Below are 17,873 nucleotides of genomic sequence, written 5' to 3' on the forward strand. Positions count from 1 at the left end.
GTATAGAACCTTAGTTAGGCCACACTTGGAGTATAGTGTTCAATTCTGGTCGCCAAACTACCAGAAGGATGTGGAGGCTTTAGAGAGGGTGCAGAAGAGATTTACCAGGATGTTGCCTGGTGTGGAGGCATTAGCTATGAGGAGCGGTTGAATAAACTCGGTTTGTTCTTACTGGAACGACGGAGGTTGAGGGGCGACCTGATAGAGGTCTACAAAGTTATGAGGGGAGTAGACAGAATGGATAGTCATAGACTTTTTCCCAGGGTAGAGAGGTCAATTACTAGGGGGCATAGGTTTAAGGTGCGAGGGGCAAGGTTTAGAGGAGATGTACGAGGCAAGTTTTTTACACAGAGGGCAGTGGGTGCCTGGAACTCGCTACCGGAGGAGGTGGTGGAAGCAGGGACGATAGGGACATTTAAGGGGCATCTTGACAAATATATGAGTAGGATGGGAATAGAGGGATACGGACCCCGGAAGTGTAGACGATATTAGTTTAGACGGGCAGCATGGTCGGCACGGGCTTGGAGGGCCGAAGGGCCTGATCATGTGCTGTACTTTTCTTTGTTATTAACTCTGCAATGACGTTACTGTGAAAATCCCCCAGTCGCCACATTCCGGCGCCTGTTCGGGTACACTTGAGGGAGAACTTGCAAAGTCCAATTCACCTAACAGCATGTCTTTCGGGACTCGTGGGAGGAAACCGGAGCACCCGGAGGAAACCCGCGCAGACACGGGGAGAACGTGCAGACTCCGCACAGACAGTGGCCCAAGCCGGGAATCGAACCTGGAACCCTGGCGCTGTGAAGCAACAGTGCTAACCACTGTGCTACCGTGCCACCCATTTAAATAGTGGAGTGACATTAGCTACCCTCCAATCTGCAGGGACAGCTCCAGAGTCTATAGAATCCCGGAAGATGACCACCAATGCATCCACTATTTCCAGAGACACCTCCTTAAGCACTCTGGGATGCAGATTCTCAGGCCCTGGGGATTTATCCGCCTTCAATCCCATCAGTTTTCCCAGCACCATTTCTCTACTGATATTGATCTCCCTCAGTTCTTCCCTCTCAGTAAACCCTGTGTTCCCTAACACCTCTGGTATCTGATTTGTGTCCTCATTGTGAAGACAACCAAAGTACGTGCTCCACCATTTCTTTGTCCCCAATAATACGTTCCCCTGTTTCTGACTGCAAGGGACCTACATTTATCTTCACCAATCTTTTTCTATTCACCCACCTATAGAAACTTTTACTGTCAGTTTTTATGTTCTTTGCAAGCTCACTCTCGTACTGTACAATCCCTTCGTCCTGCTTGACTGAATTCTAAACTGCTCCCAATCCTCAGACCTGTTGTTTTTCTTGGCCAATCTGTATGCATCTTCTTTGGATCGAATACTAGCCCTAATTTCCCTCGTAAGCCATGGATTGGCCCTCTTACCCCCTCTGCTTTAGTGCCAGACAGGAATGAACAGTTGCTGCAGCTCCCCCCCGTGCGACCTTTGAATGTTTGCCATTGGCAATGATCCCCTTCTCATTACACAGTACCCAGTCTAGGACGCCCCCCTCTCTAGTTGGTTCCTCAACATATTGATCCTCAAAACCATCCCGTACACACTCCAGGAATCCCTCCTCTGTAGTAGTGTGGCTAATTTGATTTGCCCAATCTATATGCGGATTACGGCCCAGTGGTTAGCACTGCTGCCTCACAGCGCCAGGGACATGGGTTCGATTCTGTCCTTGGGTCACTGTCTGTGCAGAGTCTGCACGTTCGCCCCATGCCTGCGTGGGTTTCCTGCGGGTGCTCCGGTTTCCTCCCACAGTCCAAAGATGTGCAGGTCAGGTGGATTGGCCGTGATAAATTGCCCTTGGTGTCCAAAACTTCGAAGGGGTTACAAGAATAGGGTGGGGAGATGGCCTCGGCAGGGAACTCTTTCAGAGGTTCGGTATAGCCTCGATGGGCCGAATGGCCTCCGACACTGATTCTATTAAAGTCACTCATAATTACAGATGTTCCTTTATCACATGTGGCAGCTTTGGAAAAGGTGCAAAGGAGATTTACCAGGATGTTGCCTGGAATGGAGAGTAGGTCTTACGAGGAAAGGTTGAGGGTGCTAGGCCTTTTCTCATTAGAACGGAGAAGGATGAGGGGCGACTTGATAGAGGTTTATAAGATGAATAGGGGAATAGATAGAGTAGATAGTCAGGGACTTTTTCCCCGGGTGGAACAAACCATTACAAGGGGACATGAATTTAAGGTGAATGGTGGAAGATATCGGAGGGATATCAGAGGTAAATTCTTTACCCAGAGAGTAGTGGGGGCATGGAATGCACTGCCTGTGGAAGTAGTTGAGTCGGAAACATTAGGGACCTTCAAGCAGCGATTGGATAGGTACATGGATTACGGTAAAATGATATAGTGTAGATTTATTTGTTCTTAAGGGCAGCACGGTAGCATTGTGGATAGCACAATTGCTTCACAGCTCCAGGGTCCCAGGTTCGATTCCCGGCTTGGGTCACTGTCTGTGCGGAGTCTGCACGTTCTCCCCTTGTCTGCGTGGGTTTCCTCCGGGTGCTCCGGTTTCCTCCCACAGTCCAAAGATGTGCGGGTTAGGTGAATTGGCCAATGATAAATTGCCCTTAGTGTCCAAAATTGCCCTTAGTGTTGGGTGGAGGTGTTGACTATGGGTAGGGTACTCTTTCCAAGAGCCGGTGCAGACTCAATGGGCCGAATGGCCTCCTTCTGCACTGTAAATTCAATGATAATCTATGATTAATCTAGGACAAAGGTTCGGCACAACATTGTGGGCCGAAGGGCCTGTTCTGTGCTGTATTTTTCTATGTTCTATGTGTCTCTAATTTCCTGTTTAATGCCATTCCCAACCTCACCACTCCAGTTTGGGCGTCCACTAATGCTTTTTTGCCCCTTGCTGTTTCTCAGTTCTACCCGTACAGACTCCACATTGTCAGAGCTAATATCCTCCCTCACTATTGTGTTAATTTTCTCTTTAACCAGCAATGTGGCAGAAAGGACGTTTGATGAGGACTCGTCTACTGAGGTAGTATGGGCTGAGGTTAGAAACAGGAAAGGAGAGGTCACCCTGTTAGGGGTTTTCTATCGGCCTCCGAAAGGTTCCAGAGATGTAGAGGAGAGGATTGCAAAGATGATTCTGGATAGGAGCGCAAGCAACAGGGTAGTTGTTATGGGGGACTTTAACTTTCCAAATATTGACTGGAAACGCTATAGTTCGAGTACATTAGATGGGTCCGTTTTTGTCCAATGTGCGCAGGGGGGTTTCCTGACACAGTATGTAGATAGGCCAACGAGAGGCGAGGCCATATTGGATTTGGTACTGGGTAATGAACCAGGACAGGTGTTAGATTTGGAGGTAGGTGAGCACTTTGGTGATAGTGACCACAATTCGATTACGTTTACTTTAGTGATGGAAAGGGATAGGTATATACCGCAGGGCAAGAGTTATATCTGGGGGAAAGGCAATTATGATGAGATGAGGCAAGACTTAGGATACATCGGATGGAGAGGAAAACTGCAGGGGATGGGCACAATGGAAATGTGGAGCTTGTTCAAGGAACAGCTACTGCGTGTCCTTGATAAGTATGTACCTGTCAGGCAGGGAGGAAGTGGTCGAGTGAGGGAACCGTGGTTTACTAAAGCAGTCGAAACACTTGTCAAGAGGAGGAAGGAGACTTATGTAAAGATGAGACATGAAGGTTCAGTTAGGGCGCTCAAGAGTTACAAGTTAGCTAGGAAGGACCTAAAGAGAGAGCTAAGAAGAGCCAGGCGGCGACATGAGCAGTCTTTTGCAGGTATGATAGACGGCCCTAAAGCTTTCTATAGATATGTCAGGAATAAAAGAATTACTAGGGTAAGAGTAGGGCCAGTCAAGGACAGCAGTGGGAAGTTGTGCTTGGAGTCCGAGGAGATAGGAGAGATACCAAATGAATATTTTTCGTCAGTATTCACACAGGAAAAAGACAATGTTGTCGAGGAGAATACTGAGATTCAGGCTACTAGACTAGAAGGGCTTGAGGTTCATAAGGAGGTGTTAACAATTCTGGAAAATGTGAAAATAGATAAGTCCCCTGGGCCGGATGGGATTTATCCTAGGATTCGCTGGGAAGCTAGGGAGGAGATTGCTGAGCCATTGGCTTTGATCTTTAAGTCATCTTTGTCTACAGGAATAGTGCCAGAAGACTGGAGGATAGAAAATGTTGTCCCCTTGTTCAAGAAGGGGAGTAGAGATAACCCCGGTAACTATAGACCAGTGAGCCTTACTTCTGTTGTGGGAAAAATCTTGGAAAGGTTTATAAGAGATAGGATGTATAATCATCTGGAAAGGAATAATTTGATTAGAGATAGTCAACACGGTTTAGTGAAGGGTAGGTCGTGCCTCACAAACCTTATAGAGTTCTTTGAGAAGGTGACCAAACAGGTGGATGAGGGTAAAGCAGTTGATGTGGTGTATATGGATTTCAGTAAAGCGTTTGATAAGGTTTCCCACGGTAGGCTATTGCAGAAAATACGGAAGCATGGGATTCAGGGAGATTTAGCAGTTTGGATCAGAAATTGGCTAGCTGGAAGAAGACAAAGGGTGGTGGTTGATGGGAAATGTTCAGACTGGAGTCCAGTTACTAGTGGTGTACCACAAGGATCTGTATTGGGGCCACTGCTGTTTGTCATTTTTATAAATGACCTGGAGGAGGGCGTAGAAGGATGGGTGAGTAAATTTGCAGATGACACTAAAGTCGGTGGAGTTGTGGACAGTGCGGACGGATGTTACAAGTTACAGAGGGACATAGATAAGCTGCAGCGCTGGGCTGAGAGGTGGCAAATGGAGTTTGAAGCAGAAAAGTGTGAGGTGATTCATTTTGGAAGGAATAACAGGAAGACAGAGTACTGGGCTAATGGTAAGATTCTTGGCAGTGTGGATGAGCAGAGAGATCTCGGTGTCCATGTACATAGATCCCTGAAAGTTGCCACCCAGGTTGAGAGGGTTAAGAAGGCGTTACGGTGTGTTAGCTTTTATTGGTAGAGGGATTGAGTTTAAGAGCCATGAGGTCATGTTGCAGCTGTACAAAACTCTGGTGCGGCCGCATTTGGAGTATTGCGTGCAATTCTGGTCGCCGCATTATAGGAAGGATGTGGAAGCATTGGAAAGGGTGCAGAGGAGATTTAGCAGAATGTTGCCTGGTATGGAGGGAAGATCTTATGAGGAAAGGCTGAGGGACTTGAGGCTGTTTTCGTTAGAGAGAAGAAGGTTAAGAGGTGACTTAATTGAGGCATACAAGATGATCAGAGGATTGGATAGGGTGGACAGTGAGAGCCTTTTTCCTCGGATGGTGATGTCTAGCACGAGGGGACATAGCTTTAAATTGAGTGGAGATAGATATAGGACAGATGTCAGAGGTAGGTTCTTTACTCAGCGAGTAGTAAGGGCGTGGAATGCCCTGCCTGCAACAGTAGTGGACTCGCCAACACTAAGGACATTCAAATGGTCATTGGATAGGCATATGGGCGATAAGGGAATAGTGTAGATGGGCTTTAGAGTGGTTTCACAGGTCGGCGCAACATCGAGGGCCGAAGGGCCTGTACTGCGCTGTAATGTTCTATGTTCATCGGACGGGGCATTGAGTACAAGAGTCGGCAGGTCATGTTACAGTTGTGTAGGACTTTGGTTAGGCCACATTTGGAATACTGCGTGCAGTTCTGGTCGCCACAGTACCAGAAGGATGTGGATGCTTTCGAGAGGGTGCAGAGGAGGTTCACCAGGATGTTGCCTGGTATGGAGGGTGCTAGCTATGAAGAGAGGTTGAGTAGATTGGGATTGTTTTCGTTGGAAAGACGGAGGTTGAGGGGGGACCTGATTGAGGTCTGCAAAATTATGAGAGGTATGGACAGGGTGGATAGCAACAAGCTTTTTCCAAGAGTGGGGGTGTCAATGACAAGGGGTCACGATTTCAAGGTGAGAGGGGGAAAGTTTAAGGGAGATGTGCGTGGAAAGGTTTTTACGCAGAGGGTGGTGGGTGCCTGGAACGCTTTGCCAGCGGAGGTGGTAGAGGCGGGCACGATAGCAGCATTTAAGAGGTATCTAGACAGATACATGAATGGGCAGGGAACAGAGGGAAGTAGATCCTTGGAAAATAGGCGACAGGTTTAGATAAAGGATCTGGATCGACGCAGGCTGGGAGGGCCGAAGGGCCTGTTCCTGTGCTGTCATTTTCTTTGTTCTTTGAGGTTCGATACTGTTGCTATGCTGTTGGACTGCACTTTATCTTGCAAATGTATTTGTTACAACAATGGGACTCCGTAGAGTGAGTTTAGCTGAAATGACTTATGCTTAATATGTGTTTTGAAATGACCTGAGGTGCTGAGAGTGCTGAAATTCTTAATTGTAAATGGGTAAACTCGGGTTTAATAGACATGGGCCTTAATGTTTTTCCTCTCAGATGTATTCGAAATAGTTGGCTTGTACACCAACGCATCAAAAGCATTAGTTCCAGTGGACTGGCCAAACTTCCCCAGACATTAAACAGCTTCCAAATAGTCTTTAAATGACCGGATTTGCACGATGTTGCAACTTTGTGACGTGAGGAACGATTCGAAAACCAGAGGATGAGGTCCCAGGTGTCGAGTAAAATTAATGTTTATTAAACCAGGAAATAAACATCAATAAAGTCAACACTAACTTATTAGCCGTACGCCGTATCGCCATATTAGAACATAGAACATAGAACAATACAGCGCAGTACAGGCCCTTCGGCCCACGATGTTGCACCGAAACAAAAGCCATCCAACCTACACTATACCATTATCATCCATATGTTTATCCAATAAACTTTTAAATGCCCTCAATGTTGGCGAGTTCACTACTGTAGCAGGTAGGGCATTCCACGGCCACACTACTCTTTGCGTAAAGAACCTACCTCTGACCTCTGTCCTATATCTATTACCCCTCAGTTTAAAGTTATGTCCCCTCGTGCCAGCCATATCCATCCGCGGGAGAAGGCTCTCACTGTCCACCCTATCCAACCCCCTGATCATTTTGTATGCCTCTATTAAGTCTCCTCTTAACCTTCTTCTCTCCAACGAAAACAACCTCAAGTCCATCAGCCTTTCCTCATAAGATTTTCCCTCCATACCAGGCAACATCCTGGTAAATCTCCTCTGCACCCGCTCCAAAGCCTCCACGTCCTTCCTATAATGCGGTGACCAGAACTGTACGCAATACTCCAAATGCGGCCGTACCAGAGTTCTGTACAGCTGCAATATGACCTCCCGACTCCGGAACTCAATCCCTCTACCAATAAAGGCCAACACTCCATAGGCCTTCTTCACAACCCTATCAACCTGGGTGGCAACTTTCAGGGATCTATGTACATGGACACCTAGATCCCTCTGCTCATCCACACTTTCAAGAACTTTACCATTAGCCAAATATTCCGCATTCCTGTTATTCCTTCCAAAGTGAATCACCTCACACTTCTCTACATTAAACTCCATTTGCCACCTCTCGGCCCAGCTCTTCAGCTTATCTATATCCCTCTGTAATCTGCTACATCCTTCCACACTATCGACAACACCACCGACTTTAGTATCGTCTGCAAATTTACTCACCCACCCTTCTGCGCCTTCCTCTAGGTCATTGATAAAAATGACAAACAGCAACGGCCCCAGAACAGATCCTTGTGGTACTCCACTTGTGACTGTACTCCATTCTGAACATTTCCCATCAACCACCACCCTCTGTCTTCTTTCAGCTAGCCAATTTCTGATCCACATCTCTAAATCACCCTCAATCCCCAGCCTCCGTATTTTTTGCAATAGCCTACCGTGGGGAACCTTATCAAACGCTTTGCTGAAATCCATATACACCACATCAACTGCTCTACCCTCGTCTACCTGTTCAGACACCTTCTCAAATAACTCAATAAGGTTTGTGAGGCATGACCTCCCCTTCACAAAGCCATGCTGACTATCCCTGATCATATTATTCCTATCTAGATGATTATAAATCTTGTCTCTTATAATCCCCTCCAAGACTTTACCCACTACAGACGTGAGGCTCACCGGCCTATAGTTGCCGGGGTTGTCTCTGCTCCCCTTTTTGAACAAAGGGACCACATTTGCTGTCCTCCAGTCCTCTGGCACTATTCCTGTAGCCAATGATGACATAAAAATCAAAGCCAAAGGTCCAGCAATCTCTTCCCTGGCCTCCCATAGAATCCTAGGATATTAACCCAGGTCCTCTCGTTCCCTAACCTCAAAGCTAATTCTTCCCTCAAACAACATCTTCCAGGCTATCTTTTTAAAACTCGAAAACAAAAATCCAGTAATCGTTACCACAACAGGCAGTTGTACCGTTCGGGGTTATTACTCCCTTTCCTTTTGTTATTTCGGGCACGTTTGCGTCACTGGGAGGCCCAACCTTTGTCGCTGAACCCCAGCTACGGGGTAACAACCCCAGTTGGGCAGCACAGTGGTTAGCACAGTTGCTTCACAGCTCCAGGGTCCCAGGTTCGATTCCCGGCTTGGGTCACTGTCTGTGCGGAGTCTGCATGTTCTCCCCCGTGCGTGCGTGGGTCTCCTCCGGGTGCTCCGGTTTCCTCCCACAGTCCAAAGATGTGCGGGTTAGGTGGATTGGCCGTGCGAAATTGCCTTTCGTGTCCAAAATTGCCCTTCGTGTTGGGTGGGTGTGGGCTTGGGAAGGGCGCTCGTTCCGAGAGCCGGCGCAGGCTCAATGGGCCGAATGGCCTCCTTCACTGTAAATTCTATGATGTTGCCCCCCGAACTGATTGGCTCGCTCGGCCATTTTCTGGGCGGTTTCGGGCTGCGTGGGGTCTGAAGTCGCGTGTAGGCCAGAGCGGGTAACGGCGGCAGATTTGCCCTCCCTGAAGGGCACATCGGTGAACCCGATGGGTCTTCGCATCTATCGGCGGCGGCTGTCCTAGAGTTTTTTTTTACAGCGAGGAACGAGGCTCTTCAGCCCATTGCTGAGACTATCTTGACCGTCCCGGATTTTATTCGTTGAATTTAAATTGTCAATGGAGTCGCGTTCATCCAGGCAAGTGGGGAGTATTCCGTTATGCTCCTGACTTGTGTCCTTGTAGGCGGTGGTGGTCAGGCTGTGAGACTGCGGTGGTGGGGGGGCGGGGGGGGTGTGAAGGGAGGGAGTGAGGAGGTGAAAGAAAGATAAATTGAAAGGCTCCGTTGAGGCGGCAGGAATGAGAGAATGGCGGGCAGTTTGGACGCCCTGACATTCTTCTTCCTGCTAGAAAGCCTTTTTCTGAATTCAAATTGTCGCTCGGTGGCACGGAATTCGAGTATTGCTGATGAAAGAAAAAGGCCGTCAAAGTTTTTCATCTTGCACTTATCAGGCGAAAGAATGGCCAGTCTCAAAGGGAGCAATAGATTATCCTGCCTAAGGAAAGGGTGCCAATTGGTTGGCAAGGCGACTCTAATTGGTCAAGACGTTGCCATGGAGAATGCACCAATGTTTTCCCCCCCCCCCACACCGTGTTTTGCGAATGCTTCAAAAAAAAGGCGCGACGCCTGGACCTGTCCCTTTTGCCTGCAGAGGACAGGTCTCAGTTGATGAATATAGGTAGCTTCTCGACTTAATACCCTTAAATTAGTTGTTGGGTGTAAATCATAGCACACTTAGGATTGTTCAGCAAGTACCGTCCAGAGGTGGAATGGCATCTAAAGTTAGTTATTATGCTCTCGGCGTTGCCTGTATGGTCAAATATACTCCGGGTTTTGCAAGCATGGTCAGTACTGTGGACAGCAACGCCTCGACCTGTCCGTCAACTTGCTAACCGATCAGCGCCCTTTTCTCAGGCTGTCTGAAGTGTTGCTCCCTCTGATCGGAGATTGTCATCGACTTCAGGAAGCGTAGTGGAGAACATGCCCCTGTCTACATCAATGAGAACGAAGTAGAAAGGGTCGAGAGCTTCAAGTTTTTAGATGTCCAGATCACCAACAGCCTGTCCTGGTCCCCCCCCCCCATGCCGACACTATAGTTAGGAAAGGCCACCAACGACTCTACTTTCTCAGAAGACAAAGGAAATTCGGCCCGTCAGCCACGACTCTCGCCAACTTTTACAGATGCACCATGGAAAGCATTCTTTCTGGTTGTATCACAGCTTGTTCCTGCTCTGCCCAAGACCGCAGGAAACTACAAAAGGTCGTGAATGTAGCCCAGTCCATCACGCAAACCAGCCTCCCGTCCATTGACTCTGTCGATAATTCCCGCTGCCTCGGAAAGGCCGCCAGCATAATTAAGGACCTCACGCACCCCGGACATACTCTCTTCCACCTCCTTCCGCCAGGAAAAAGATGCCAAAGTTTGAGGTCACGTACCAACCGACTCGAGGAATTTCATCCCTGCTGCAATCAGACCTTTGAATGGACCGACCTCGCATTAAGTTGGTCATTTCTCAGCCTCCTAGTTATGACTGACATTACATTCTGCAGTCTCTCCTTCCCTATGTATGGCATGCGTTGAGTTTATAGCGTGCCAGAAACTACTTTTCACTGCATACTAATACATGTGACAACAATAATAAATCAAATCAAATCAAAAATGTGGTATTCAGGCCTGATGAGTGCAAGTGAAAAGCTTCGACAGCCCATTTCTTTTTTACAAAATTTCTTTGAATGAAGGCTGTTGTTTGCTCGGCTCCCTCGTAACCCTTTCTCGACTCATTTCCATTTCAGAGCGTCGAGAGACGATGCCTCAGTTAACGGCAGGAAGCTCGAAGGCGGCGTCGCGCCGCGCCTCCCCGGGACCCCAGCCCTGCCGCCCGGCGCGGAGGGAAGGGGAGGCGAGGCACGAGTGCGACGTCTGCGGGAAGACCTTCGCCTACACGTCGTCGCTGTCGCGGCACAAGAGCAGTCACGGCGGCGAGGCGTGGCACGAGTGCGGGGACTGCGGGAAAGGCTTCGCCTACCTGGCCAAGCTCAACACGCACCGGCGGACGCACGACCAGCGGCGGCTGTACCAGTGCGGGGACTGCGGCAAGGGTTACCTCCACCCCTCAGTGCTGGAGGCACACCGCCGGGTCCACACCGGCGAGCGGCCTTTCACCTGTCCGGTGTGCGGGAAGGGCTTTGCCCAGTCCTCCGCCCTCTGGTCCCACCGCCGTGTCCACAGCGAGGAGCGGCCCTTCGGGTGCGGCGAGTGCGGCAAGAGTTTCAAGAGTGCCCAGTGCCTGATGAAGCACCAGCGGGTGCACACCGGGGAGCGCCCCTTCGCCTGCCCCCTCTGCCTCAAGCGTTTTGTCAGCGCCGGGGGGCTGCTGACCCATCAGCGGGTGCACACCGGGGAGCGACCCTTCGCCTGCGCCGCCTGCGGGAAGCGGTTCGCCCACGCCTTCAGCCTGCGCACCCACCAGCGGGTCCACACCGGGGAGCGGCCCTACCCCTGCCCCGTCTGCGGGAAGCGCTTCACCCAGTCCTTCAGCCTGCGCACCCACCGCAGGGTCCACACCGGCGAGCGGCCCTTCACCTGCGCCGAGTGCGGCAAAGGGTTCACCTACTCCTCCAGCCTCCTGGGGCACCGGCGCACCCACACCGGCGAGCGGCCCTTCACCTGCTCCCAGTGCGGCAAAGGGTTCACCTACCTCTCCAACCTCCTGGCCCACCGGCGCACCCACACCAGCGAGCGGCCCTTCACCTGCCCCGTCTGCGGGAGAGGGTTCAGCCAGTCCTCCAAGCTCCTCAGCCACCAGCAAGCTCACGGCGGGCAGTAAACCAAGTCCCGAGGGAGCCCGCGGCCAGAGAACCCGGCAGACCAAGGCTGCACGGTTCAATTCCCGTACCAGCCTCCCCCGAACAGGCGCCGGAATGTGGCGACTAGGGGCTTTTCACAGTAACTTCATTTGAAGCCTACTTATGACGAGCGGTTTTCATTTCAGTTCATGGGCGAAAGAATTCCAAAGACTCGCAACTCTCTGGGAGAAGAAATTCTCAAAGGAGCCCCCCCCCTCCCTTGTCCCACGACTCTGCCCTCTGACCCTACACTCTCTCAACCCCCCCCCCAACCAACATTTACCCGATCGAAACCCCCCTGAGAATCTTCCCTTTCAATCAGATCACCTTCTCAATGCCCAATGAGTACAGACCCAACCTTTCCTCGTGTGGCTCACCCTTCCATCTGAGTAAACCTCCTCTGCCCTGCCTCCGATGATAATATTTCTTTATCTAAATAAGGGGACCAAAACTGTATGCAGTATTCCAGGGAAACTATCGGGGGGGGGGGGGGGGGGGGGGGGTGCAAAATTCTGGAGGAAACCAATCTCCACGTGGAGAGGCAAGGGAGGAATTAGGTTCTTTTTGCGAAGGTGATCGGGTGTGTAGATGAGGGGAGTGCAGTTGATGTAGTTTATCTGGATTTCAGCAAAGCTTTCGACAAGGTTCCACACGGGAGACTGATTAAGAGGGTGAAGGCACGTTCGGCAATTCCGGATCCAAAAGCAGATTGCTTCCGGGCGAAGAAAGGGTTGACGTATGAGGAGAGATTAAACAGTTTGGGCTCAAACTCGCTGGAGTTTAGAAGGATGAGATTAGTAAATTCGCAGACGACACAGAAATTGGTGGAGTTGCGGAGAGCGAAGAGGATTGTCAGAGGATACAGCAGGATGTAAACTGGTTGGCGTCCTGGGCGGAGAGATGGCAGATGACGTTTAATCCGGACAAGTGTGAGGTCATGCACTTTGGAAGGTCCAATGCATGTAGGATTGACACAATAAATGGTCGAACTCTTGCGAGTACTGACTGGCAGAGAGATCTGGACGTGCATGTCCACCGATCACTGAACGTGGCAACGCACGTAGATAAGGTGGTCAAGAAGACTTCATCGGTCGGGGCATTGAATATAAAAATTGGCAAGTCATGTTGCAGCTGTAGAGGACCTTAGTTAGGCCTCATTTGGAATACTGTGTACAATTCTGGCTACATGACCAGAAGGATGTGGAGGCTTTAGAGAGGGTGCAGAAGAGATTTACCAGAATGCTGCCTGGTCTGGAGGGCATTAGCTATGAGGAGCGGTTGAATAAACTCGGTTTGTTCTCACTGGAACGACGGAGGTTGAGGGGCGACCTGATAGAGGTCTACAAGATTATGAGGGGCATGGACAGAGTGGCAAGTCAGAGGCTTTTCCCCAGGGTAGGAGAGTCAAGTACGAGGGGACGTAGGTTTGCAGTGCGCGGGGAAAAGTTTAGAACAGATGTGCGGGGTAAGTTTTTTACTCGGAGGGTGGTAAATATATGGACCACGCTGCCTGGGGAGGTGATGGGAGTGGGTACGATAGCGGCATTTAAGGGACGTCTGGACAAATATATGAATAGGGTGGGAATGGAAAGATACGGACTCCGTAAGTGCAGACGGTTTTAGTTTAGGCAGGCACCATGGTCAGCACAGGCTTGGAGGGCCGAAGGGCCTGTTCCTGTGCTTTGTTCTTTGAGAGGGGATCTGATCGAGGTATATAATCGTGGCATTGATTTCGGAGCTGGACAGGACTTTGGTGGGGCCGCAGCTGGAGTGCTGCATGCAGTTCTCGTCGCCACATTATAGGAAGGATGTGCTTGCACTGGAGAGGGTGCAGGGGAGATTCACCGGGATGTTGCTTGGGATGGAGCGTTTCTGCGATGAAGAAAGGCTGGACCCATTCTCCCCAGACTCACTCCCCCCCCCCCCCCCCCCTGATAGACATATGGACGATAAGGGAATAATGTAGATGGGCTTTAGAGTGGTTTCACAGGTCGGCGCAACATCGAGGGCCGAAGGGCCTGTACTGCGCTGTCATATTCTATCCCCGTAACCCTGCAACCCCACCCAGCCTTTACGACACCAAGGGCCAATCCACCGAACCTGCCCATCTTTGGACCGTGGGGGGAAACCGGAACGCCCGGAGGGAAACCCACGCAGACGCGGGGAGAACGTACAGTTCTCACATTTTCCCCACAACGAATTTGTCAATTTCCTGCCCACTCCCTTAACCCGTCAACGTCTCTCTCTCTCTCTCTCTCTGTAAAATATTTATCTCCTCCTTAGAACCCCAAAACTCTGCCCATCCCGAGACTCAAATGCGCTCGATGATGGAGCTTTCGCGAACCCCCCCCCCCACCCCCCGAATGTCAGGGATTCACGACCCTTTGAGCGAAGAAACATCTCCTTCTCCCGATCCAAAATGGCCGACTCCTTATTCCGATACTGTCGTGTCCCCCCCCCCCCCCCGCCGCCGGTCTCCTCCCTTCCCCGAGCTGTGGAATCACCCAGCTCCACCCTGTCCGAATCCTGCAGGCCCCAACGAGATGGCCTCCCCGTTCGTCCAAACCCGACGTCTGGCATCGCCGGCAGCTCGCACCTCGGGATGTGGGTCAGAGGTCACCGAGCGAGACGTTCGTCCGCCTAGCCGAGCCTCCGACGGCGGCGGATCGAGAGGCCGGCTCACCGCCAGCGGATCGCAACGCGTCCAGATCCGGGACCGCCCGGCACCTTGATCCCTGAAGTTCTTAACGAATCACCGAGAGAAGGCATGCGTCCCCGCGAACTCCAGCAACGCGAGCAGAGTGTGTACATGGTAACAGGAGGAGAAAGGGATCCCGCCACTGCGTCTAATCGCTTCCAGGACTGAACCGTGCTAATATCAACCCACGAGGCCTCGGGGCTGCTGGAGCCTCAACTCCAGGGTCGGATGTCAATATCCTGCATACAATAAATCCGCTTTGTTTTAAACACACGTGGCTCCTCGTTTCTAAGATAATCTGAGAATTGATTGATGATATATTTGTGATATTCCACCTCCTGTTAATTTCTGTACTCTGGAAGGGGTCTGGATGGGTCAGGCACAGATTCGGTTAGGTACAGAGTAGAGCTACATCGACACCATCCCCATCAAACACTCCCAGGACAGGTACAGCACGGGGTTAGATACAGAGTAAAGCTCCCTCTACACTGTCCCCATCAAACACTCCCAGGACAGGTACAGCACGGGGTTAGATACAGAGTAAAGCTCCCTCTACACTGTCCCCATCAAACACTCCCAGGACAGGTACAGCACTGGGTTAGATACAGAGTAAAGTTCCCTCTACACTGTCCCCATCAAACACTCCCAGGACAGGTACAGCACGGGGTTAGATACAGAGTAAAGCTCCCTCTACACTTTCCCCATCAAACACTCACAGGACAGGTACAGCACGGGGTTAGATACAGAGTAAAGCTTCCTCTACACTGTCCCCATCAAACACTCCCAGGACAGGTACAGCACAGGGTTAGATACAGAGTAAAGCTCCCTCTACACTGTCGCCATCAAACACTCCCAGGACAGGTACAGCACGGGGTTAGATACAGAGTAAAGCTCCCTCTACACTGTCCCCATCAAACACTCCCAGGACAGGTACAGCACGGGGTTAGATACAGAGTAAAGCTCCCTCTACACTGTCCCCATCAAACACTCCCAGGACAGGTACAGCACTGGGTTAGATACAGAGTAAAGCTCCCTCTACACTGTCCCCATCAAACACTCCCAGGACAGGTACAGCACGGGGTTAGATACAGAGTAAAGCTCCCTCTACACTGTCCCCATCAAACACTCCCAGGACAGGTACAGCACGGGGTTAGATACAGAGTAAAGCTCCCTCTACACTGTCCCCATCAAACACTCCCAGGACAGGTACAGCACGGGGTTAGATACAGAGTAAAGCTCCCTCGACACTGTCCCCATCAAACACTCCCAGGACAGGTACAGCACGGGGTTAGATACAGAGTAAAGCTCCCTCGACACTGTCCCCATCAAACACTCCCAGGACAGGTACAGCACGGCGTTAGATACAGAATAAAGCTCCCTCGACACTGTCCCCATCAAACACTCCCAGGACAGGTACAGCACGGGGTTAGATACAGAGTAAAGCTCCCTCTACACTGTCCCCATCAAACACTCCCAGGACAGGTACAGCACTGGGTTAGATACAGAGTAAAGCTCCCTCTACACTGTCCCCATCAAACACTCCCAGGACAGGTACAGCACGGGGTTAGATACAGAGTAAAGCTCCCTCTACAGTCATAGATCATAGAATTTACAGTGCAGAAGGAGGCCATTCGGCCCATCGAGTCTGCACCGAGTCAACACCTCCACAACACAATATGATGTGAAGTTCTCTATATAGACATATATACAATATGAGTGAAGTTCTCTCTATATGGACACATATACAATATGAGTGAAGTTCTCTCTATATGGACACATATACAATATGATGTGAAGTTCTCTCTATATGGACACATATACAATATGATGTGAAGTTCTCTCTCTATATGGACACATATACAATATGATGTGAAGTTCTCTCTCTATATGGAAACATATACAATATGATGTGAAGTTCTCTCTATATATCGACACATATACAATATGATGTGAAGTTCTCTCTCTATATGGACACATACACAATATGATGTGAAGTTCTCTCTCTATAGACACATATACAAAATGATGTGAAGTTCTCTCTATATGGAAACATATACAATATGATGTGAAGTTCTCTCTCAATATAGACACATATACAATATGATGTGAAGTTCTCTCTATATATGGACACATATACAATATGATGTGAAGTTCTCTCTATATATAGACACATATACAATATGATGTGAAGTTCTCTATATGGACACATACACAATATGATGTGAAGTTCTCTCTATATAGACACGTATACAATATGATGTGAAGTTCTCTCTCTATAGACACATATACAATATGATGTGAAGTTCTCTCTCTATATGGAAACATATACAATATGATGTGAAGTTCTCTCTATATATCGACACATATACAATATGATGTGAAGTTCTCTCTCTATATGGAAACATATACAATATGATGTGAAGTTCTCTCTCTATAGACACATATACAATATGATGTGAAGTTCTCTCTCTATATGGAAACATATACAATATGATGTGAAGTTCTCTCTATATATCGACACATATACAATATGATGTGAAGTTCTCTCTCTATATGGAAACATATACAATATGATGTGAAGTTCTCTCTCTATATCGACACATATACAATATGATGTGAAGTTCTCTCTATATGGACACATATACAATATGATGTGAAGTTCTCTCTCTATAGACACATATACAATATGATGTGAAGTTCTCTCTATATAGACACATATACAATATGATGTGAAGTTCTCTCTCTATAGACACATATACAATATGATGTGAAGTTCTCTATATGGACACATATACAATATGATGTGAAGTTCTCTCTATATGGACACATATGCAATATGATGTGAAGTTCTCTCTATATAGACACATATACAATATGATGTGAAGTTCTCTCTCTATATCGACACATATACAATATGATGTGAAGTTCTCTCTATATAGACACATATACAATATGATGTGACATTCTCTCTATATCGACACATATACAATATGATGTGAAGTTCTCTCTATATGGACACATATACAATATGATGTGAAGTTCTCTCTCTATATATGGACACATATACAATATGATGTGAAGTTCTCTCTGTATATGGACACATATACAATATGATGTGAAGTTCTCTCTATATATCGACACATATACAATATGATGTGAAGTTCTCTCTATATGGACACATATACAATATGATGTGAAGTTCTCTCTCTATATATGGACACATATACAATATGATGTGAAGTTCTCTCTATATATAGACACATATACAATATGATGTGGCATTCTCTCTATATGGACACATATACAATATGATGTGAAGTTCTCTCTATATCGACACAAATACAATATGATGTGAAGTTCTCTCTCTATATGGACACATATACAATAT

General features: G+C 48.8%; 1 protein-coding gene across 4 annotated transcripts in view; it reads left to right on the forward strand.

Moving 5' to 3' along the window:
- The window catches only part of LOC140418162 (uncharacterized), a 40,641-nt gene extending 25,885 nt beyond the window's left edge, over positions 1-14,756 (forward strand). For all 4 annotated transcript variants that reach the window (XM_072501583.1, XM_072501586.1, XM_072501584.1 and 1 more), the window contains one exon: positions 10,735-14,756. In XM_072501583.1, coding sequence (XP_072357684.1) covers positions 10,735-11,768 — 1,034 coding nt within the window. In that variant the 3' untranslated portion in view covers positions 11,769-14,756. The remainder of the gene's footprint in view (positions 1-10,734) is intronic.
- The last annotated feature ends 3,117 nt before the right edge of the window (positions 14,757-17,873 follow it).

The sequence above is a fragment of the Scyliorhinus torazame genome, chromosome 5, assembly GCF_047496885.1.
Source record: "Scyliorhinus torazame isolate Kashiwa2021f chromosome 5, sScyTor2.1, whole genome shotgun sequence".
Taxonomy (NCBI): Eukaryota; Metazoa; Chordata; class Chondrichthyes; order Carcharhiniformes; family Scyliorhinidae; genus Scyliorhinus; species Scyliorhinus torazame.